We start from the raw sequence: 24644 nt of genomic DNA, 5'->3' as shown, positions 1-24644 counted from the left end.
TTCAAGGCCCCTTGCGTCGACCGAAGATTGTTGACTTTTGCCTAACCGGGCGAAGGGACACTTTCTCTTGGCTGAACACGGAACACACACACACACACACACACACACACACACACACACACACACACACTCCTACGCACACATATGCATGTACACTGACACAGACCTACACTCACCCCCCACCCCCTTCAAATGCCTTCGAAGCTTATGTCTTCTATGTAGTGAGTTTCCCACGCGTGGGACTAATAAAGGTTATCTTATCTTCATCACACTCAGGGAAAAGATAGAGACCGTGTGGGTGAAGTAAAGTGTGGATTTCTTAAAATATCGTTTCCTGTCAAAGTTGTTGTCAGTCGCTGATACCTGCTGATGGCCTGCTCTTCATCAGTGATGCCCGTCTCCCTGAATGCCCGGTTGGATTCCTCCAAGCTGAGGGCAATGGCCCTCTGCAAGTCATCTTTATCATCTCCAGTCAGGTCAATCACGTCTGCATCAACAAAGCACACACGACAGCAATTTGGTTTGGATCAACACTAACATGCAACCATCATTTACACTCTGGATACTTAGTGTCCTGGACTAAAACTTTGTGTTGGTCAAGTGTGGTGTGTTGAATAACACAATAATGATGTGAAACATGCCATTTTAATACAATTATCCAAGTTTCTCACACATTTAAATTCTAATTATGACAGGGTCCGGATACATGTGCACGTGTAACAGGAGGCAAATGTATGCTCTATTATATTAGTTATATGTTAACAACATTCATGAAATGCTCATTTTGCCAACTGAATCAGCCAGCTACCCATCCAGTGACAACCCTTGACCCGCAGACATAGTCCAACCACACTGGTAGCTGGTGCAGGGTCTGGGTATAGAGCATCTCCAGGGCTATTCAAGACTACTGTAGCAAGTATAGTCGTGGAATATGGACTTGGAGACAGTCCAGCCATGCTATGAGAGACTGGAAAAAATCCAAGTTGAATGATATGAAGGACTGCAACAGCAGTAACTTGTTCAGCAAATCATGTGATGAAGCAACCAAAGATGAGAAAGGGATGCTTGTTAGCAGTGACTGAAATTTGAAAATAAGAACAGGATTGTTTACAATTGCATCAAAATGCTAAAATCCCCTTAAGTTAAATATACTTGATTAGCTTAGTCAGCTCTTAATTTATGTGAGTGTTGAAGTGAGCATGTCTACTTGTGGGACCACTGGATGTTGACGTGCTGTTCTGAAACTATAACAGCACCAAAACTTGAACCAAGCTACTCACTCGTGTCTGCCTGGCTGCCCACGCTGATGTATCTGTCGCTGGCCACCTGGGATGTCTGGTAGTAAGTGGTCTCATCTTGTTGAGGAACCTTGGCATTCTTCTCTGTCAGAAAGGCCACGGCTTCACCCAGGTCTCCATTACTCACCTGCAGCAACAGCATGTTTAGGTTAATGTCTCCATGTAATTTAAAGAAAATTATTAGCTGCAGGGAAAGACTAGAGAACCTCAAAAATGCCTGCATTTAATACAAAGTAAAACTTTGCTCTGGGAGAAATGACTGCACAGTGTAACTTGTGTCAACAGTCCCATTAGAATAAACTGACTGAGTTTAAGACAGAAAACTCTCACATTTCCCACTGAAAAAATATCTACTGTAAACACACAATATCCCTGACTTTTCCCGTTTTTAGCCTGTGTTTCAAAATGTACCTGCAGGGCCTGCTGAAGCAACTGTACATCTGTGGTGCCTGTGACCTCCCTCAACTGGTTCAGTAGTGTCTGCTGGTGCTGTTGAAGAAGAAAAATCATCAAGAGGGTGTTGATAACAGAGCCTGAAAATGATGGAAACTATATTTTACAGGTCCAACTTCTTCTTCTTCTTCAAAACACAAAAACCCCGTCACTGGCTTTCCCCCCTTAACTGGGATGAAAAGCCAGCAACTCAGTTAAATCAATAAATAACTTACTCTTAACTCATAAGAATGTACAGAAGTGTATTGGCAGCTAGATGATTTACAAAAAGCACAGCATGTTAATCAATCCCATCTAAGGGTATATGGGAAGGCTCGATATTTAGTGGGAGTTGTTTAATCATTTAATGATTTTATCATAATGGTCTCCGGGAAATTGTAGTTGGCATCTTTCAGTGTCCCTGCCACTTCATGGATAAAATGATTAAGAAAAAAAAATAGGCAGATTAACAATAACAAAATTATTCATTAGCTGGATTCCTCGGGGGAGGGCACAGACAAACATTGCACTAGCTGTCCACACCGTTCCTCAGAGACTGATTCAAATTATCAGGAGTGTTTAACTACCTTGAGCGCTCCTATCGCTCACCTGGTTGAGCAGGTAACACATATGCAGGAAGCCTGCAGGAGCATGGTTTTGACTCTGTCCCTTACCATTCACTGTTTCACAGTCCCATGTACTCTCGACTACGCTGTCCAATAAAAGGTAAAAAAAAAAGAAAAAAAAAGGCCAATTAAAGAAAAAAGTGTTTAACTGAGCATTGATTAATCAATAACAACCACAGCCACACCAAAGTCACTTTTGCCTCACATTAAATGATCTTGAACAGTTCTCTTACATGATATTAGGCTAACAGCTGCAGTCAGGACACTATTTATGTAGACTGTATTATAGTAGTAATAATAATTACAAAATTAATAATACGCTGTCTGTCTATCTATAGATGGATAGTCTATTACAGACAGACAGATGCAATTCTTTAACTCAAATATAGTAACTTTTTAAAACTCAAAGTTCAAAAACGATTTTTAGTTATTTTCTGCTGGACCTTGCTGCAGCCCCCTAAACAAAAAAAACAACAACTTCCCACTATAAGTTTGCTTTCATTTGATTGGCTGCCTCTTGAAAACAACAACAGCAGATGGTTGGAGCTTTGGCGTGTGCCTAAGACCACATCAGGCAAGGTTTCTGGATTGTGTTTGTTGCAGTAACAACACAGTGTGAAAGGCAGTGCACCTGTGGTAAATGAAATTATTAATATCATGTAAATTTTGTAACGATAAACAACTTGAACATCCGATACAGACGTCATAAGTCTTGACTGAGAGGTCTACAGACTGTAGCTTTCACAGGTGGAACAGGCGACTGACAAGAATATTCGTTTAAAGGGCTCTTTCATGATTTAGGACTCATTATTGTATGTTATTTACACACTATAAGCTAATTGCACAACAAACACCCATGGCAACGTTGTGCACCACCTATGCGAAAAACATTTCTAAACACTTTCAATGGTGTTGCTCCAGCTACGACACAAAAAGCAGTGAAAAAGAGTGATGTCTGGGAGCACGGCATATCACAAAGCAGCAGGTGTTCTGAGCTATGCTGTTGCACAGTAAACAAACCAGGACAACAACTCCAATTACCAAAAATACTGAATTCTTAATCTTAGATATCAGAGCTGGAAAGCTTGTTGATGCATCGTATACTAATACCATGTAGTTGTGTTTTTGTAACTGCAATACACTACAGGAAGCTATGGGGGCAGTATCACCTCTATCGTCTGCCAAGACTGCACTCAGTACTAACGAAGAAGGACATAGCCTGAGCAGCAAGACAGGAGGAGAGAGAATTTAAAAAATGTGAAAGCATTTAACAGAAAACTAAGAGCTAAATGCAGACTGTGCAAAGTGGAACTTTCCTAACATGACAGCACTACTGCAGTGCACGAGTGTATCAAACACCAGCACCATGGAGCTGTGACCTCGAATGTGAATGGGTCCATTTTAGTGTGTCGCGTTGATACTTTGTTTATGTTAATATTGTACAGTTGGAAACTTCCCCGGATGATGGTTGCTAAACGAACCCCATTTCAGTTTAGTTAGCTAATGAGTGAAATGCGATAGTAAACCATTAAACAGGAGTAGTTACGCTGTCTCTTTGTTTTTGTTTTTTCTCATATTAATGTTAGCGTTTATTCTGAATAATAAACCTCTTCCACCTAATGTTAGGTAGTTAATCTGAGGGTTGGACAACACCACCTAATTATATACATATAATCAAATACACTGTTTAACTGGCATTAAACACTACACCATCTGAAAAACACACTGGTCATGGTCTTTTCTGATTCTGTTTGGTTGTTTTACTAGTATTAAGCAAAAGCGTATAGATGAATTTGCCCTGTAAAGAGGCTCATGCACCTCTCAAATGGAAGTCATGACAGAAAGCATCTTTAGCAGGTTTTCAGCAGCTGGGAACATCATCTCAAAGATAAGAGCAAGCCTCACTCCAGAGCATGTCCACTGCAATCGTGAATTCATGCACTGACTCATCTGTAAGTTATGGAAACGTGTTATTTTAGACTGAGAAAAAATCTTTTTGATTTAATTTGAAGCTTTATTTGACCTTATGGACAGAAACCATTTTATTTTCCTATTTGCACTTTAAATACTTTTTGTTTAAATACCACTAACACTTTAATTTGCATTATCCTTACTAATTTCATTTGTATTCTGACACTTCTATTGAGTAATGTTAAAGATACATTCAAATTCATATGTTTCCTGAATGATTATTTTCATTTGCTGTGGGACGAGACAACAGGGTGATACTGACAGGTGGGCAGACCTGAGCAGGTGAGGTACTGGAGTCTAGAACAGGAGGTTTTTTGCCCACAGGAAGCAGAGATAAGAGTTCTTGAAATAATTGCTGACTAATTAACAAATTGAATCATCATCAGAATGCATGATGATCAAAAGTAGGGCTGTGCCATATCATGACATCCAAAATAACCCAAAAGTTTCAAAGTGTTAATCAGGTATTATATACTTCTACGTAAACATTTCCAAACACTACAAAGTCTACTTGTGTGCCTACATTTGCTCTGTCACTACTATTGTCTATAATGCTGCTGGTAACTTGTAGCAACAGATTCACACTTCAGATTAGGTAGTGTGTCATCAATGACTGCAGCTCCTTAGAAAAGGAGGATGGAAAACTCCCCTCACTTGGTTTCTAGTAATAAATGCTACTGCCTGAAGGCTGCAAACACCAATAAACTTAGGTTTGTTTTTTCCTGTGTCGTCATATAATTACCACAAATTTCACTGAAATGTCATGATAGAATTTTGAGACCAAGACAGCTCTAAGACTAAGGCTGTTCAGTAAAAAACCTCAGATTTGCACCAGCCATATCTTATTATCCTCAAGTAAGATACTCACTTCCTCCAGCTCTAAGGAGGTTTTTCTCTACAAGGCTGGAGGCTTAACTTCTGTTTCTGATGGATGTTATGTGATTTTCCCTGTGCTTCTGTCAACCCTCAAGAGTAAATGTTTTTGCAGAGTCAGTCAATGTAGAGAATGAAGGAAAGTTAACACCTTGCAGCAACAGAATATACAACAAGTCCAATTTGCCTGCAATAACCTTTCAAGTTTATAAAACGAGAATACGCAGCTGACAGGAATACACGCTTCCTATCAACCTTCTAGAGGAAGTGATACTCTGACTTTTGGCCTGTCACTACAGAGAACAACTAATCTTACTTAAGCTTAACAAGTACTAACATGCGAGGACCAATGTCTAAAATAAAACATGAGTCAGAAACTGCTCATATGCTTCCTCACACCCGCTTCAGTTGTCATAACATTTAAACAATATTTGTAAGTCCACAGTGAAGACAGCTTTTCTCTAAGGCTTCTGTTACAGCAGGCCTGTTGTGAATGGTAAGGCATGGTGAGTGGTAAAGAAAGCACTGATACAAAGGTAGTCGTAGTGCGGTGGCTCATGCACCTATCCTAATCTAATGAAAACAGAGCTTCTGAAAAGGTTGTCCCAGAGTGAAAACCTTAGGAAGCTCTCATTTCTGTGTTTACATATGGATAAGGAAAATGAAGCTCTTGTCTTGCATTCCTTAAAAACCTATGCACCTGTCTTTTTTTGACGTAAGAACTCTGTACCTTGTTTTTGTTGTTCCCGTTAGGCTTTTGACTGGCTGACATTTCACCACCTGTTGCTATGGCATAACCATGACATCCGGTTGTTCAGTCTGACGTCACTAGCCGTGTCTGGGTCTAAACTCCGCTGCAGGTCCATATATCAAACGATCACTATGGCATTACTGAGAGTTGAAAAACTGTCTAAAGTCTTTCATCTTTAATAAAATGATCAGCGTTCTGCTCTACCAGGTGTAACAATTGAGTTTAACATCCAGGCATCCATGAAAACGGAATTTATGACATTTAACGGAGTTAGAAGTTAGCAGGGAGTTAGCTCGCTAGCTTCTATCTAAATATAATATAGCATGTCCTGACTGCGGGGTTTTGGAAACAAATTAAAACGTACAGCTCTGTTATCACTTCCAGCATAAATGAAGACAGAAAACTAAACAGCAGTGACGTTTGTAGGGTTACTGAAGTTGGGCTAGCTGGTATATAATGATGTGCTACGTGACCGCTAGCGACACAGCTATGTTAGCATAATATAAACAAGCTAACTTTTTTTCCACTCGATAAAAGTTAACGTGAGTGTTCTCGGTGGTCAGAAACAAATGTAATCGCATGGCAGGATGCTGTAAACGGACCAAACTTCAGCCAGGAGAACAACTGAGATAATCCATCCACAATACGAGGTTAGTCATTCATATACTGCTGCATGGGCTGGGCTGTAGTTACATCCTAAGGTTTTAAAAACTGAGCTTAAATAAATGATTAGCGGTAATAAAAGCCGAGGGAGGTCAACAGTGATCACTGACTGTTTTAGGAGCTTTTTGAGATCAAATAGAAGAAAATACATAACATTAAACATGTTAACAACACAAAAGCCATATTAAACACAGACTACTTTAGACCCGGAAGTAGGATTCGTCGCGTCATCACTGAACAACCGGATTGTTCCTTTGCATTTTCACATGGATGTAGATTCTTTTGAAAATGAAAGCAGAAAATCCTTGTTTAAAAACAAAAAGATACCTATGTACATGTGGAAGCAGCCCAGGACAAGAAATGTGAAGGAAGTTGCACCTGTGACAGATATGGGCCAAGACTACCACAAGAACAGTTGCTCAGACACGCACACACGTTTTAAAGCAGATTTTTTTTTGTTTTTTTTAGGGGGGGGGGGACACAACCAAAAATGAAGAAAAGAAATTGTACAGACAGGATCAGAAGTCTTTTCAAATTTTCTCATCTTGCTATCTACAGGTCTCTGCATGAAAACCAGCACCACACCCTGAGTGTTGATGGAGCACAACTGACTACAGCGATATCCCAAAACACACTACTCTGCTTTCAAAACAAATCAGACCCAAACTACTTTATACATATACTCCAATCAGAATCAGCAGAAACCCTACATATTTATTAACACAAGACAAACAATCTATTACAGTTAGGGCTGCCACGATTAGTCGACTAGTCACGATTACGTCGACTATCAAAATCGTCGACGACTAATTTAATAGTCGACGCCTCGTTTGAAGCTTTGTAAGATCACAAAAGACGCAGGAATAAGTAGTAGGATTTAAGAGTGTAATAACGGACTGAAACAGAAGATGGTAGCACTGCACGTACAAGGATGCCAGCTGCCGTTAAACCCCGAAGACGTAGCTCTGTCCCAGAATTCATAGCGCAGCCCAGCTCAGTTTCCAACTGTCACTGTCGCTACCCGAGCCGTAGCGGAAACCCGATCGGTACCCCGCATGCGCAAATCTTACGTCACTTCCTCTCTTTGCCAACATTGCGACATTCAATATATTTGAATGACACGGTTAGCGCCCAGTTAGCTCCTAGCATTTCTCAACAGCTCTGCCTCCTTTTCGACTACGGGGACATTTAAACAATGGATACCTCCGTATACAAACAAATTCACACTTTTCTCCTCAACAGAGAGCGTCCCCCGATTGAACAACAGCGCCGTAAAATAAGAAGAATGGCACCTAATTACAGAGTTAATAATACAGACTTTGTAATATGTCACGTGAAGATTCATCAGCCAGATGAAGTGTTTACTGACAATTGACAGTGATAGCGGACATCATCATCACTATTCCAATCAATCCTCTCCACACAGACAAGCATAAACACACTCGACTATCACTAAATCAAATTTAGCACACATTTGTAATGACGCTAATTCAGTTTACAATAGGGTTCATTCACTCAGTCAGCAGGTGGCGGTATCCTCTTACACTGGGGAGTAAACTGCCATTAAACGGACAGAAGAAGAAAACCCCTGCACATGCGTGGTACGGATCGGGTAGACCCGATTTGTACGGTCCGACTTTGCACATGCGCAGTAAGGATCGGGGAGTCCTGATCCGTAACTTTCTTTTTGTTTTTTGTTTTTGTCTACATTATATTGAAATGTTTCATTATTGGAAACATTTTAAGAGATACTTATTATCCTTAACATCTTAACAGATACTCTGACCCGTAACTATCGTAAAACGCTTCGACCGGAAGTAGACACCTTTCGCGCATGCGGGGTACCGATCGGGTTTCCGGTACGGATCGGGTAGTGACACCAACAATGGCAGCAGCTAGTTAGTTTTAATATTACTCTTATTATTCTTTCTGGGTCACAAAATAAACGTTTAACATATTTTTAGGCGAGAATATAACTGTGTAAACCTCAAATATCTGCTCAGTTTATCAAGACACCACATATTTTCAAAAGCGCTCCGACGTTTTCGGAGACGTCTGTTACCCACCAGCTTGATAGCGAGCCGGGGGCTAGGCTCACTAGAGCCCGTGAGAACGGCAAATCGTCTTCTTCTTTTTTTCTTTTTTTTTTAGTAAGATACTCTACTCAGGTTAAACATAAATAAGTCACTTAGATAACTAAAAAATGTTATTGTTTGGCTTTTTTTTAGTATTTTATTTGTTCCTGAGTAAATCGGTTTGGCTGAGATTAAAGTTATAGTTTTTACACAGCTGAATAAACGTCAAGCAGACAGCTGATTATCAGAAGTGTGAGATGCTCGAGAATATACTCCGATGTCCTGTTATATTTTAGATAGCAAGGAGTTTATTAAACTTCATCGAAACAATCTGCAAATGTCATTAAAATTTAATAAAGTATCATCTTGTCTTTATTTTTAGTTAGCACATACCTTAAACACTTAAAGCTGTAAGCTAATGCTAGTTATATAAGAGCAGATGCTGCTGGTGCAATAAGCTGTACGTTTTACGTCCAATGGATGCATGATCTGATTAGTCGACCAATCGCAAAAATAATCGGTGACTAGTCGACTATCAAAAATCATTTGTGGCAGCCCTAATTACAGTACACATTCAACAGCTGTTGTTGTAGTATGATGTCAGCCACTAATAAGGTCAGGCTGCTCAATAACAGAAAAAAATTCAAGTGTGAGCCATTACAGAGGCTCAAGTATTTAGTTTGCCTAAGACCGTAACTTGTGTAATGAGCCCACCATATGCCTGATGGTGCTTACTCATGTTTTAAAGGCTGGGGAGCTGATTTATTTGAACACAGCAGGCCTGCGCTGCAGAGCTCCTGGACTGTATGAAGTGTAGTAAAGCATCGCTGCAATTACATAAGACTTTTGCAAAAATATGATTTCTTTTACTCTGGATCCGCGGAGCAAACATCTAACCTATGATTAAGCAACATCACTCAAGTGGTTACATAAGTAACCAGAGCTATGCGGTACTGGGCATGGTGGCCACGGACTAAATCGCATAACTAGGCGTCTAAGCAGCGGATCTTAATGCACTTTGGTAAAATGAGAGCGGTGTGATCAAATGTAACATAATAATCTGCCTTCCCGGTTATGAACTGTCACACGCCTGGCTTGCAATCCGAACACTCAATCCCTGCCAAGCATCGTTGCTCGGGTGGGTTTCCACCTTCGCCGTTGGACATGCTTTGTAAACAAAGGTATCAGATATGTGATGAGTAACATAGGAAACATTTGCTCACACAAACAAAGAGTAAGCACTTGATCAAACTAAACATTAATTTATTTGGTGGTGAGGGGGGGGGGTAGTTTATCAGAAGACTTCAGCTAAAACCGTCAGAGAAATCAAAGATTTACTTACTATGAAGACGTCGACAAGCTAACGTTAAATCTGTCACTGTCACTTAGCCTTGTTTATTTTAAGTGACGAATAGCCCATATTGCTGACGTTACCATGCAGAGCATCATGTTATAATATAGGAATAGCTAGCTTCTGTTAAACGTAACCCAGCGTAAAGGACGATGTTGGGGTTTCAGGTAACTTTACGTGGTACCGTTAGCTATCGCTAACGGCTACATTAGCACGTACACTGGCTAGCAAAATATTGAATAAAGCACTGACCCAGGGTAACGTAAGGCCCAGCTTACATGCAGTTATGTGGGATTTACAAACGGTTCTTCACAAAAGGGTGACGCACGACGTCTTTAAACAACAATTCAAGGTACACCCTACCAACCAAGGAACTAATTCACCCACCCTCTGCGTTCTTTGAGCTCCTAAACTATGTAGGAATACAGTTAAGCTAAAGTTAGCTAGCCACCAAGTTATCATATGGCAGCTTACCTTCTGAGAATGCTGCTGGAGGACATTCTGCTCCACGGTCATGGCCGGTTCAGTGGGAAATTTTGTTAAATTCAAACCAGGAGTAGCAAAATGCACGATATACCGTTCACCAAAGCGATATAAAAAGGAGATGCTACGATGTCCCCTCCTTAATCAGCGACATTACGGACGCCATGGCAGAGTGACTAGCGCAAGTCGTCAGTAGGCATGAAAACATTGCTCTTCGCTGCCTGTGAGCTGGGATCGATTACTCAGGTCTGTTGAACTGCGTTACCATCATGAACGGGACTTTTGGGGGAAATTAATGCAAACTACAATTATAGCCAGAAATTTTGCGATTCATTTGAACCACATTGTTATTGCTTAGCTTCAGCACATTTCTTAATGCACCAAATCGCCAAGGAATTCTTGATATTTTGTTTGTGTTTTAGTGTACTTGAAAACAGAATTTTTCAAGGAATATATATATATATATATATATATATATATATATATATATATATATATATATATATATATATATATATATATTGAAATTAAAATGATTTTAAAACAATCGCTTTTGTCGCTTTGTAAGATAAGGTTACAACTGGTCTTCTAATCGGAGGGTCGGGTGTTCGATCCCTGCTTCTTTGGCCAAGATACTGAACCCCAAGTTGCCCCGATGCATCATTATGTCTACGAATCTTAGACAAAGTGCCCAGGTAGAGTAGAAAAGTGCTAGATAAGCATCAGTCCTTACACGAAAATGTGACATTATAATGATAGACAAGTTCCAAAACTATGCCTTTAAGTAAGGCATACCTCCTTCAACTTACATTCACAGTTTGTACAGTGACCCATCCAATTTCCCATTATAAAGTCAGGTAGCAGAAAAACATACAGTCACTGTTATAATCCTTGGGTGTGAAATACACACACCAGACTGTTAAAGTGTTTGTGTTGGACATGCTCTGACTTCATAGTTTTCATGTGATCCACAAGACTTTTTCTCTTAACCATTGTGTGTGCCACATTCTGGGCAGCTGCCTTTTTCTTTTTCCTCCAAGGAGTTTATGTTTTTGGTACTGTTTGCATGCGTGTCATTCTGTCTGTAAACTCGAAAAGTTTTGAATGAATTCTGATAACTCTTTGGAGGGGTGTAGAGTGGGGTCGTGTTAACAATCTATTAAAATTTGGCTGACATCCACTGAGGTCTTCAAGGTCAACTTAATGATTTATCAGTCACAAACAGACAAAAAGCCTTATAATTTGGAACCTTTTTTCTTATAAGCTTGGTGTATTGTCAACCTATAAGTACAAAGACTTAAAATCTGACCTCTGACATTTTCTTCAAGGTCAATAGATTGACCCGAAGCTCAGAGTGCTAATAATCCTATACACAGCTATTTAAAAACTATGTTTCTTCCTGTCATTGTTTGCATTGAAAACATATAGGCATATAGGGAACTATATATGAAAATTCTAAATATCACGTTACTTTGAACCTCTGGCCTCTTCTTTGTGGTTAAATAGGGTCAAATTTGGATAAAATGTCTGTTATCTCTCAAACTTTGCTTAAAATTCTGCTGCCTATTGGCAACATTTAGGAAATGATACTGGTATACGGTGAGTTTAAATATCACATTATAGTTTGAATCTGAACATTTGACCTCTGATCACACTTTTATGTTTCACATCTGCCGGTTGTGTTAAAGTATATTAAAATGGATCTTTAGTAGGTGACAAATGACAAAGGCATGCAATTTGTTTTTACTGCACTAAAAACTTCTTAAACTGCATTTTAAAAACATAGAAAATAAACTCAATATATAGAAAATTTATAATATTATTTCATTAAAAGTAAATATTGCCTAGACTGAGCTACCTCAGCAGTGGTTTGCTCTATCTGAGTCGTGTTTTTGTTGTTTTTTGTGATGTATTAGTATCAGATTCACTTTAATTCTCATATATTGAGAACTGCCTTTCCCTTTAGTATGCCTCCATGCTCGGTGCCCAGTGTTCACCTTCTACTCCTGATCCTTACCTCCTGTAAGATGAGAGGAATCATTTGGCCTCAAGGAGGTGCTACTTTACAATTATATAACAGTCAAATTTCCACACCCGGGGTTTTCACTCGGGGTTCTGGAGCAAAAAATGCCATCCCCTTCCATGAAAGGATGATAAGGATAGAAAAGGCTGCTTGTCAGGCTAAAGATGACTGACAACATTCCTGGTTTGTTCATTTATTAGGGGCAGTTATGATCATTTTCTCCTATCACAGCAACATTTCAAAGCTCATGACATCTGTTACCTTTATGGTATTTCATAGTTTGTGAACGCCAGCGTGGGGGTCTTGCAAGTGTAAGGCACTGAATTCAGCTGTCCACATTCTGTCCTAATTATTCAGACCGAGATAATAACACCAACATCCAAACACTGGGCTTTCAGGTCTGTCAGCTGTTATTAATTCAGTGCAAGATGGAAGAGAACAGTCCTCTCACACAGAACTGGGTCATCCTTTAGATGTTCAGGAATAGCATTGTTGTAATAGTTATAACTGTAGCTGTCAGCATGCTTTGTTAACATGAACTGTGTCATCTAACTAGTACATATAAATATTAATGGGAAACATCAGAACTTTATGATGGCACTGGAAGAAGGATCTGGCAACAGAACTGAGGATGTAAACAGGATTTGATCAGTGTACATTTTGTAGTTTCATTATAACAATAACTGCGATTTAGCTCAAACTGAGTTTGAATTTAATTCATATCCATAAACATATAGTAATATAAATATATAACAGTATTAATACATTATTTTGTCATAGCAACAAATCAAGGTTGTGCTGTTACCCCATGCTATTCAGCTTTTCTCCCAGCAGATGGCAACATCCTCCTTTGGAGCACCAGCTTGCATAATCACAGCCCCACACAGCAGCAGCAGAAATGTGGAAGAAGGAATGAAACATGAAAATGATTCCACTTGCCAAATCAAGTAGCATTATAAATCACAGAGTCTGTTTTCATTTTTCAGCACGGTGCCTTAATCAATATTTTATACTTCTATGTGCAGTGTGCTGAAATATTCACTGACCACCACAGAGTGTGTGAAGGTTACCTTAAACACCCAGGGCAGCCTCTTAAAACAGCCTTCTTGTCTGAGCAGACACATCACACAGTTTGACCTCAAGGCAAAAAGTAGAGCTATCAGTCAGAGAATCGGGGAAGCTGTCAGGAAACCAATCAGAAAATAAGTTGATGAATCAATTGGCAAAGTCAAACAGAAGCCGCTGCAGTCTGAATAGATCCTTGGCTGACAAGCTGATGTCTGCTTGTTTGTTGAAGATCAAAACAGATCCCGAAAGTGAGCCCGAGGGCTGTATGATAATAGCTCCACTCGCACCAGGACATTGAAAATCCTCCTTCTCGCTCTGCCCGATACAGTAATCCAACAACAACGCATGTACATTACAACTGTCCTTTAACACAAGGATGTAGCATTCATGTTAGTTCATGGGGCCCATATGGTCTAATCTGAACTTCAACAAACATTTTATAATAACGTATTTAAAGTTTGATCCAAACTACATGCAATATTTTCACTCCTGTGTAGTGATGCCAGTGCTACCAGCCTAAGAACAGCCGAGCATTTAATTGACAATTTGGCTCTATAAATGACTCCACTGTAACTGCCACACTTTGCAGACACGTCCATCGCATTAATGACTTCATAAAGGAGTAAAATGTTGATACTTTCTTGCATCTTGTCACAGAGATACAACTGGATTTACTTATTGAAGCCATTTAAATATATTTAAATTTCTAATATATGTGAAAATGCAACAACATGATGAGCCCGTGCTCCAGGACATAGACCTGCCTTTTAGACCTGCCACACCAATATGTGGGATAAAGGTTTACCCCGCATACTGAATAAAACAGTTACACGTTATTGTATTGTAGAATTCAGTTAATCCACGAACGCACCGATGAGATTTCACAGTCAGTTTTGCTTCTTTATTTTAGCAAATTTTCTGGCTATACCAGCTCCGTGGAACCTGAAAGATAATAAAAAATAAGCAGAACTAGAAAATTAATGCTTAAAAATGTTTTGAGATGTGCCCATTTCCCCCCAGGATCTCCCTCTTTAAGCAAATGAACCAACTATGGTGCTTCATGTGTGGCTAAAATAAGACCCTTTGCAAACAGACCAGGTTGGGTTGGCTTCAAGCAGACTTTCTGTATACACATTATATTGCAACAATGTTTTGGAAACAAAATGTTGAAATACCTGTATGGTTATGGGCCATGTGCTGCTCTTGAGTCTGCTTTTGTACCTGCCAGGTTTTCTTCAGTTTTTTTTCCTCAGGGGTTTTAGACACGAGCCAGTGTCCAAGAATGATTTGGTTTAAAGTCTATCTATCTATCTGAATTTTTTTTATGAGTCCATGACGTCTTTAAGAAAAAGAGTCAGCATAAAATTACATATAACTGCGAGGAGTGCAGGTTTTCCGATCGCACTGAAACACATCATTTGTTTTAAAGGCTTATTTGTTAATACAAGCCATTCAGTTAAACCTCATTTCAATCTTAAATTCACTAATGTGAGGGTAACTTATAAACAGGAAAAGAAAATACAATGCATCTACGGAAGCTGCAAAGGGAAGCAGACGGCCAATCAGTAAATCAATCAAATCCAGTCTTTGTTTTTTCATGCAGCAAACCTCAGTGGTTGTTTTCAACACTACTCACTTATTGTTCCCCAACAGCAAATTTATATGTCATAAAACATGAAGCTGTAAAAACTGATGGGTCATCTGAAAGCATTTTTCTTCACACTAAAGCAGGACCAAGGTTCATTATAATATTTATTATTATTATTATTATTTTTATTTTTTTCCTGGAAACAAGCAAGATCCGTGGACATCTCAGGATTTGATTTTCTTATTAAGTAAATTAGAATACAGACTCAATGGGACTACCATAGATGTTCCTATGTGATATGGAAATGATCAGGTGCCTTAAACCGTCGCAGCACAGCAGTGTCTACAGGCAGTGAAGACATATCACTGCATTTTTTCGGGAGCTGTCGTGCCAACAATAATACAAAGCTTGTTTCATTTTAAAATAACACTGATTGTGTTTTTCCCCTTTGCTTTTTTGAAGCTTAGAGTGCAGCAGGAGCATTGATTTTATGACAGCGTAAAGAATGAAGTAGTTAAACTCTGTCGTGGCTCGATGTCGGGTATCCTGACAAGATCATTATTTTTGAGGATTTCAGCCATTTTCAAGGTGTCTTTCCCAGATAATGGGCAGGACTTTCACCACTTCCCAAATAAACTATGTTTCAAATTCAGTACATTTTTTTATAAAGCTTAACAAAAGCAGCATTAGTCTGTGTTTTACTGCTCATCTCGACCTTGTTGACAGAAATTACATGAGGATTGTTTAGTATCATCTTCTTTGTGTACACAATTAACTGTCACTCCCTGCACGAAAAAATTATTTGGATTCACGTAAAAAATGGAAAGCATTTCCACGGGACTGATTCTGTTGTTTCAACTTAATTTACTTGAGTTAAGCCAACTTAATTAATTAATGATGAATTGACTTATTTACTGTAGTTGAGTCCAACTTCATTGAGCTGATCCAACCCATTACATTACATTAGCCCAACAAAAATACTTAATGCTAATAGAAAGTCATTTATTAATGTAGAAATCTTTTCTGTGATTATTTTAAGTTCCAATTAAGGAGGTATTTTGTGGTGTGTTAACATAAAATTTATCATGCACACCTTTTTTTCCCTCCAATTTATAACAAATTCACATAGTTGTCCTTATCAGGGTTGCCGGGGGGCACTGGAGCCTATCCCAGCTCTCACAGGGCGAGAGGCGGCGTACATCCTGGACAGGTCGCCAGTCTAATGAAGACAAACACAGACAACCGTTTTGATTCACACTCACGGGTAATTTAGAATCACCAGTTAACCTAATCCCACTAACTGCATGTCTTTCGACTGTCGCAGGAAGCCAGAGAACCCATGCACACTCCACACAGAAAGGCCTCGGCCAGATGGTGGATTCAAACTCAGGATCTTCTTCCTGTGAGGCAACATTTCTAACCACTGCGCCACAGAGCTGTCACTCAAAGCTTGAAAAAAAAGTAGGGAAGCTATGATTACAAGGCTTGATACAGAATTTTCTTCACGTTTTTGTCCTTGACAGGTTAAACTACAATAAATAGCAATAGCATACACATGGTGTGTGTATGCGTTTCTGCCTCTTATAACCTCAGTGAATAAATTTTGTGTGATCTTATGATATTGTGAGTCCAGGCAACTAACCACTGTTGCTAGATTGCATCACGTCATCTCAAAAAAACAAGTTTGTTCACCATAGAAATCATAGAAACATGAAATTATCAGCATCATTTATTGACCACCTGAGTGTTGTTGCTGACCATGCTTCGAGCAGGTTACAAAATTTAAATAATCACAAACTGGTTTCTTGAGCTGCGTTGATACTAGCATGTTAAAAGGACCAATATCTGTAAGTGATGCTTCCTGCATCTTGTTGAATCTATGACATCCAGAATGAAGGCAGTTCATAATGCAGACAATCATACAACAGTTCTGAACAATACAATTAATCACACTCTTTATGATGACCCCATTTTCTTTCCATCTAAAGCAGCGGTATCCAACCCCTGGGCCCCGGACCATTACCGGTCCGTGAGTTGTTTGGTACCGGGCTGCGAGAGTTGAGGCTCAGGTGTGAAATTGATGGTTCTCAGGGTTTTTATCGGTTTTTAACGTTATTATTTTTATAATATATAATCCACGACACCTTAAAGGTTGTGAAAATATTGTCAGTCATAAACCGGTCCGTGGCATAAGGTTGGGGACTGCTGACCTAAAGCACATAAATGCAGCTTCAGAAATTCAGAACTCCAGATTGAACAAACGTGGCAACATAGTGTCTGCGTGCTGATAGGTGTGGTTAGTTTTAGAGGTGATTCACTTAAGTTGTGCTATTTTCTGAAGCACAGTCATTTCATTTCTATTTCATACAAAGAAAAAGTCCAGCTGGCTGTAAATTGCATCTTGCAAACATTAGAAAACATTAGAAAATCAGTTTATGCACTTTAAATATTCTGGGGGGTTTTTTTTCTTTTGTTTTTGTTTTTTTTTACACCAAAACCCAGTGTGTGCTGGCGTAATGTGTTCGTAAATCTGTCCCCCAAATTTCATCAGTCACATCTGATCTGTTAAAAAGATGAATACCTGCTGCCAGTGAGGCACTGCCTTGAACTTGACTTCTAATGACCAGAAAGGGATGACCTTTGTGAATGAGAGTCTGTTGGAACATGACCCTTGGGCTCCCTCTTCAGTAAATGCTTTCCTAATTGGTTTATAGTTTCATTTACTAGCTTCAAGTTTTATTTAAAACATGATCTTAATATTGTAAATTAAGATAAATTAAGGACATGTATGCCTTACCTTGTAACTGCAAGTTTCTAGACTGTGTCCCCCAGTTCCTTTGTTAGCTCTACGCCTCACTCATCCAGCCTTTAAACAGTAACATGGCAAAAACACCCAGCTTGAAGCTACACAGCAAGATTTTCCTAAATAAAGTAAGTTATTGACAATAAAGAAAAATCAAGATTCATTTGTCCTACAAAAATGGGCATCTATGCTCCATCTGCAGTTGCTGTGGGGCCCAGTTTGAGAACCACAGTGATGAATGAAGAGTCGTGGGATTGTCAAGATCATATATAACCTGGTTACCATGACGTAAAATGTCATATTTAAATGCAAAAGAGAAAAAATTCAGTTTCTGTTAGTGGCCCTATAGTTAAAGTTCCTCACAGTCGATAAGATTAATCTCCTGTGAAACATAGACATCTGTGCAAAATTTCATAGCAACATCAAGACTTTGTCGTCCATAAACTCCTGCTGCTGGCAGGCTGAAAAAACTCAACACTAAACAAACAAGCTAATGATTAAAATATGAGGCATGCCACACGAGTACAGGGGCAGCATTTATAATCTGGAGCTATTATATTCCCATATAAAGGTAAACTGGTGTTCCTCCCCGTGTCTTATGGATCGTCTTCCCTTCTAAATATTGTATCATGCTGTCAAACTAATAAGTGCTCTTAACATAACATCTTCACTTTCTGAAATGCAACCAAATCCCCTCTGACTGCCAGATACAGCTTCATTCTGTTTTTTTCCCTTTATGACTTCACACTGAGTTGAATATTAGAAAGCTAATTCAACAGAGTTAAGTTTGGCAGGCTTCATCCTAAGTCTGCACAAAGTTCACATCCCAAGCTGGTCTTAGCCAGACTGGTTGACACTAAACTGCCCTTTCTCACTGTACCGGGGATTTTGAGAGATGTTTACTTGAAAAGTTCATGACCCTGCAGATCAACCACAGTGTCACGATTCATACAGGAAATTAGCGGTAAAAACGTTTCTCGAAGATGACATCGTTCACATGAGAGAGGTGGAAAATAAAGAGATGGCAGTTCATTGTTTGCTGTCACTCGATTTCAAACGGAGAAAATTAAGATTCAGATCAAGCGTGAGCTTAATCGCCTATGAAAACAGGAATGCTCGCTCCCGTCATTACTAATCGAATACCTCAGGATGTGTAAGCGAGAACTTCTTTGAAAGGAGAAACTTTCTGAGATGATCAGAAGCAATACAAGACGCCGGCAGACAGGAGACTGACACTGCTAGCTCTCCCTGGCCAGTTTGTAAAACATTTACCCTTGTGCTTATCTGACATGGCAAATACCATCCATGTTCTTTTAGTGTCAGCCAAGATCCCTCAAGCTGACAGCCTGCTCTGTGGACTACAGGGACTCTCACTCATCATGAATATTACATCGGGCCTGTTTACAGGCCTGCACATGGACATAAGTAAGGAAGCTTTATAAAACTGCCATCGCTGATCAGAGCTGCTGTATTTTCACTTGCAGTGTTCACCCTCTCTGCAGCCTCTCTGCACATTTGGGCTATTAGTCATTCGTGAATAATTACCACATCATGTATGAGGACTGGGAGGCCATGGGAAACAGTGAGGGTCAAGAGGCTATCGAGCTCAAAAGAAAAGAAAGGGCTTGAGCCATGCCGCCACTTGTCATATTTACATGAGAGATTGCGAGAGTGGCCTGAGTGTATTGCTGGGGAGCGGAAGCAGGGAGATGTGGTTTGTGGTTTGAGTGCATATGTGTGCAGAGGAGGTGTCGGGGGGGGGGGGGGGGGGGGTAGGAAGAGAGGGGAGGGGGAGCTACAGCTGTGGGGCCAACAGTTGATCCTGTCCCGGGAAACAGGATCAGCCAGGTCAGGTCGAGGGAGGTGAGGCAAGAGGTCATGACCCTGGAGGGGGGTTAAGGGAAAGACTTCACAAAGAGGTACATCTTCAAAAGCCTCGGGGAGGGAGGGCTAGTATAAGGTTGTGAAATCAAGCGTTGGGACCTTTTTTTCCTTAGTGCATGAGTTTCCCCAGGTGTTTCGCTTCAATCCTTTTGAATACTGACTTGTGGCTCTGCTCATCCAGCCGCTGGAGAAGCATCACCTCAAGGCAAAGTACAGAAACAGTTGGACTGGTATCTGTGAGGCATATCAGCCTTTTATTTATATATTCTACTTTAATGACACTCCAAATGGGACATGAGACCCATAAAATGCTAATTAGATCGTATGTGTGACAGAGTGTGTGTGTGTGTGTGCGCACGCGTATGTTTACATAACATTTGAGGTCAAATCACATGCTCAAAGTTCAAAGGCTTCGCTAAGAAAAGGGCGATGAAACATCTGGGAGCGGATTTATCACACCCATCACTAAGACGACTGGTGACAAGTGTTAGCTCTGTATGGCCTCCATGTGAATAAACAAAGCACATAAAGAGGAAAGCATCTCATTTACACTAAAGTCGTCAGGCTTGCTGTTTCGAACAAGTTCCCATGCAGATAAACCCTTGGCCCAGCACGTTAAGTGCAGTCATTAAGTTGTTTGTCAGAGACTAAGCATCTGCAATGCCAGGAAATCATTTCTGGACATCTCGTAACTATGAAAACGTCTGTCGTGGGACTTCCGAGTGCTCGGTCTGCAGTTGAGTTGCTGGCGGCCTTATGTGCAGCGTTTACATCCTTTTGGCCTCATGCTGAGGTCAGGAAATCAAAGAGCGAAGCCACAGACAAACAGTCGATTGTCAAGTTTTACACCTTGACCTCAGCTTAAACTCGCAGCCGCCTACTTTAAGCTTGCCGCTGCTCCGGCAATCAGAGGAAATCGAGAGGTTACTGGTAGTTCAGCCTTGATAAGAATCTTGAAATGGAGAAGTTCACTGAGGGGAAAGGTTACTGGGAGTTTAAAGAGAGTGCAGTCAGTCATGGGGAGGATTAAATAAAAGGGAAGTCAGGGCTGAGGAACTGTGCTGCAATTTCAAAAGTGCACTGCAGACAAAAAGCTGTCTGTTCACTCGCTGGACTTCATATTCAGACGGTGCAGGGGAAGTTTAGCTTGAACTTGTCCTCACCTTTAGGAAATCTCACGCTACAGGCTGTTTTTTCTCAAGTCGAGAAAACTATCGCTAAATGGATAATTTTTCAGATGGGACACAAGAATTAAGGTTTTGTAACGACCGCACAAAGAAATCTATTGTAGGCTCTAAATCAAAGATATACGTTCCATTTGTGTAGGGCACATCCTTGGGCACTCGGTGTGCATCTGGTGACCTTCACGTGTCCTCCCTTCTTTCAGTGTCTTTCCTGCCTTTGTTAAAGACTCGGCAACACAGTGAACAGCAGCCAACTCAGAAGCAGGGGTTTAGGGGCAAATACAGGACATCCTCTCACTCTTTTAATAGACCGGACTCTTTGATTGCACGCAGCGCTGTTTGGCTTTGATGTCATTTTCTTTAAATAATAATGTGCTTTAATGTTAAACCTTACTCTGATATTGGGGTGCAGTAGTTGTTCAGTTTCACTGCTGGTTGCTTTGGTTGTGTTAAAGTGACTGCTCACAACAACTAAGCTGATCATGTCAATGAAGCAACATCTGGGCTAAATCTAATCGGCCTGTTGCAGCCTTAAAAAGATGTGGTTGTGTCTAATTTTGGCTAAAAATGTCATTTTTTATGATCCTGGAATGCCTTATTAAATACATGGCCTGGTCTGACCCTGTCTGTACAGTTTACATGTTCTCCCTGTGCAAAAACATGCATGTTGGGGTAATTCTCAACTGACTGTGGCTGTGAGGGAGACTAAAGTGTTTGCAGTGCATTCGTAGCATCAGTCTGTGTATGCTAATGTAGCATGTACAGTGGGGCAAAAAAGTATTTAGTCAGCCACCGATTGTGCAAGTTCCCCCACCTAAAATGATGACAGAGGTCAGTAATTTGCACCAGAGGTACACTTCAACTGTGAGAGACAGAATGTGAAAAAAAATCCATGAATTCACATGGTAGGATTTGTAAAGAATTTATTCGTAAAGTAGGGTGGAAAATAAGTATTTGGTCAATAACAAAAATACAACTCAATACTTTGTAACATAACCTTAGTTGGCAATAACAGAGGTCAAACGTTTACTATAGGTCTTTACCAGGTTTGCACACATAGTAGCTGGTATTTTGGCCCATTCCTCCATGCAGATCTTCTCGAGAGCAGTGATGTTTTGGGGCTGTCGCCGAGCAACACGGACTTTCAACTCCCGCCACAGATTTTCTATGGGGTTGAGGTCTGGAGACTGGCTAGGCCACTCCAGGACTTTCAAATGCTTCTTACGGAGCCACTCCTTTGTTGCCCGGGCGGTGTGTTTTGGATCATTGTCATGTTGGAAGACCCAGCCTCGTTTCATCTTCAAAGTTCTCACTGATGGAAGGAGGTTTTGGCTCAAAATCTCACGATACATGGCCCCATTCATTCTGTCCTTAACACGGATCAGTCGTCCTGTCCCCTTGGCAGAAAAACAGCCCCATAGCATGATGTTTCCACCCCCATGCTTCACAGTAGGTATGGTGTTCTTGGGATGCAACTCAGTATTCTTCGTCCTCCAAACACGACGAGTTGAGTTTATACCAAAAAGTTCTACTTTGGTTTCATCTGACCACATGACATTCTCCCAATCCTCTGCTGTATCATCCATGTGCTCTCTGGCAAACTTCAGACGGGCCTGGACATGCACTGGCTTCAGCAGCGGAACACGTCTGGCACTGCGGGATTTGATTCCCTGCCGTTGTAGTGTGTTACTGATGGTCACCTTTGTTACTTTGGTCCCAGCTCTCTGCAGGTCATTCACCAGGTCCCCCCGTTTGGTTCTGGGATCTTTGCTCACCGTTCTCATGATCATTTTGACCCCACGGGATGAGATCTTGCGTGGAGCCCCAGATCGTGGGAGATTATCAGTGGTCTTGTATGTCTTCCATCTTCTGATGATTGCTCCCACAGTTGATTTTTTCACACCAAGCTGCTTGCCTATTGTAGATTCACTCTTCCCAGTCTGGTGCAGGTCTACAATACTTTTCCTGGTGTCCTTCGAGAGCTCTTTGGTCTTGGCCATGGCGGAGTTTGGAGTCTGACTGTTTGAGGCTGTGGACAGGTGTCTTTTATACAGACGATGAGTTCAAACAGGTGCCATTCATACAGGTAACGAGTGGGGGACAGAAAAGCGTCTTACAGAAGACGTTACAGGTCTGTGAGAGCCAAAGATTTTCCATGTTTGAGGTGACCAAATACTTATTTTCCACCCTGATTTACGGATAAATTCTTTACAAATCCTACCATGTGAATTCATGGATTTTTTTTTCACATTCTGTCTCTCACAGTTGAAGTGTACCTCTGGTGCAAATTACTGACCTCTGTCATCATTTTAAGTGGGGGAACTTGCACAATCGGTGGCTGACTAAATACTTTTTTGCCCCACTGTAGTTTCAAAATGCTTTTCAGCAGAACCCACTAGAAGAGTGCTATTTGAAGCTGCTAATGTTAAATGTCATTTACATACATTCTTTTTTTCCATTGTAGTGTTATTATTAGTAGCTGTAGTAGTAGTATTCAAATTTAAAGGCAACCAGGCTATCATTTGTTTGTATACATGGTCAGAGAGACTTTTAAAGTTGTTTCTAAAGTACGAAAAATCCAGGTATGAAAATATTAATAAATCACAATGTAAGCTTAGTAAATGAGGCTCAATGAAAAGGCCTTGCATTTTTCAGATACACAATTCCACCAGCAACATAGTAGAAGATTACAGGTGAACTGGCCTGCCCTGAAACTAAAAACATTTTGTGCATCATGGAAAAAAAGACACAGCACTGTTGATGGTCTGGAACAGTATAGGACAGCACGCCTCCATCTAAAGTTCAGCTTCTACACATTCACTATTTGACTTTGTTAAAAGAAGAGGGGCGCTACAAATGAGCAAACACTGTCCCGACATTTGTCCCAGCACACTGCTGGCTGCTAAACTGGAAAGAGAGGAACACAGTCATACTAGGTCATGCATTTTAGTCCTTTATTTTTCAGATATCAGTGCAAATGAACACCAAAAATGAAAACATAAAAAAATGAAATAATGTTTCAGGTCTTCACATGAAAAAAATGAAACATCCTTTTTTTAATATATATATTTATATATATATTTGCTGCTACAAATGTATTTCTTAGATGCACAATGCAGATCTATGATTGTACGTCAATCCCCCACCTACATCCCCCCAAACTCTTCCACAGAGCTTTGTTAACCAGTAACAGAAAAGAATAATCACAAAAATATTCAATGCACATTTATTTTTCCACACATTTTTTTTTTTTTAAATCAACTTGCTCAACAGTCTGTGGTTATTTAGGGACTGTTCATATTCTAAACCAGCCTCTCTCTCTCTGTGATATAAAAGACCTATTTTAAGACTTGACATTTTCCCCCATCACCAGTAGGGATACACAGGTAGTTCCCATGCGTCTGCATGCAACAGGCAGCAGTGAGGAAAGTCAGACATTATTACACAACACAGCGCAGGATAGATTATCATTTACCACATAGAGACACATGCAGAGAACAAACCAACCAAAAGAAAAAAAGAAAAAAGGAAAACGATGGGCATAGCATCCTCGGCCTTTGTATGTACACTT

General features: G+C 40.2%; 1 protein-coding gene across 5 annotated transcripts in view; it reads right to left on the bottom strand.

The window, feature by feature from the left end:
• usp25 (ubiquitin specific peptidase 25) overlaps positions 1-10742 on the bottom strand; it is a 35840-nt gene extending 25098 nt beyond the window's left edge. For all 5 annotated transcript variants that reach the window (XM_026182372.2, XM_080306971.1, XM_026182376.2 and 2 more), the window contains exons 1-4: positions 10515-10742; positions 1710-1787; positions 1281-1425; positions 364-487 (exon numbers count right to left, since the gene is read on the bottom strand). In XM_026182372.2, the coding sequence (XP_026038157.1) occupies positions 364-487; positions 1281-1425; positions 1710-1787; positions 10515-10556 (389 nt within the window). In that variant the 5' untranslated portion in view covers positions 10557-10742. The remainder of the gene's footprint in view (positions 1-363; positions 488-1280; positions 1426-1709; positions 1788-10514) is intronic.
• Positions 10743-24644: the final 13902 nt, after the last annotated feature.

Source organism: Astatotilapia calliptera, chromosome 10 (assembly GCF_964374335.1).
Source record: "Astatotilapia calliptera chromosome 10, fAstCal68.1, whole genome shotgun sequence".
Taxonomy (NCBI): domain Eukaryota; kingdom Metazoa; phylum Chordata; class Actinopteri; order Cichliformes; family Cichlidae; genus Astatotilapia; species Astatotilapia calliptera.
This window is presented reverse-complemented; position numbering and strand designations above follow the sequence as displayed.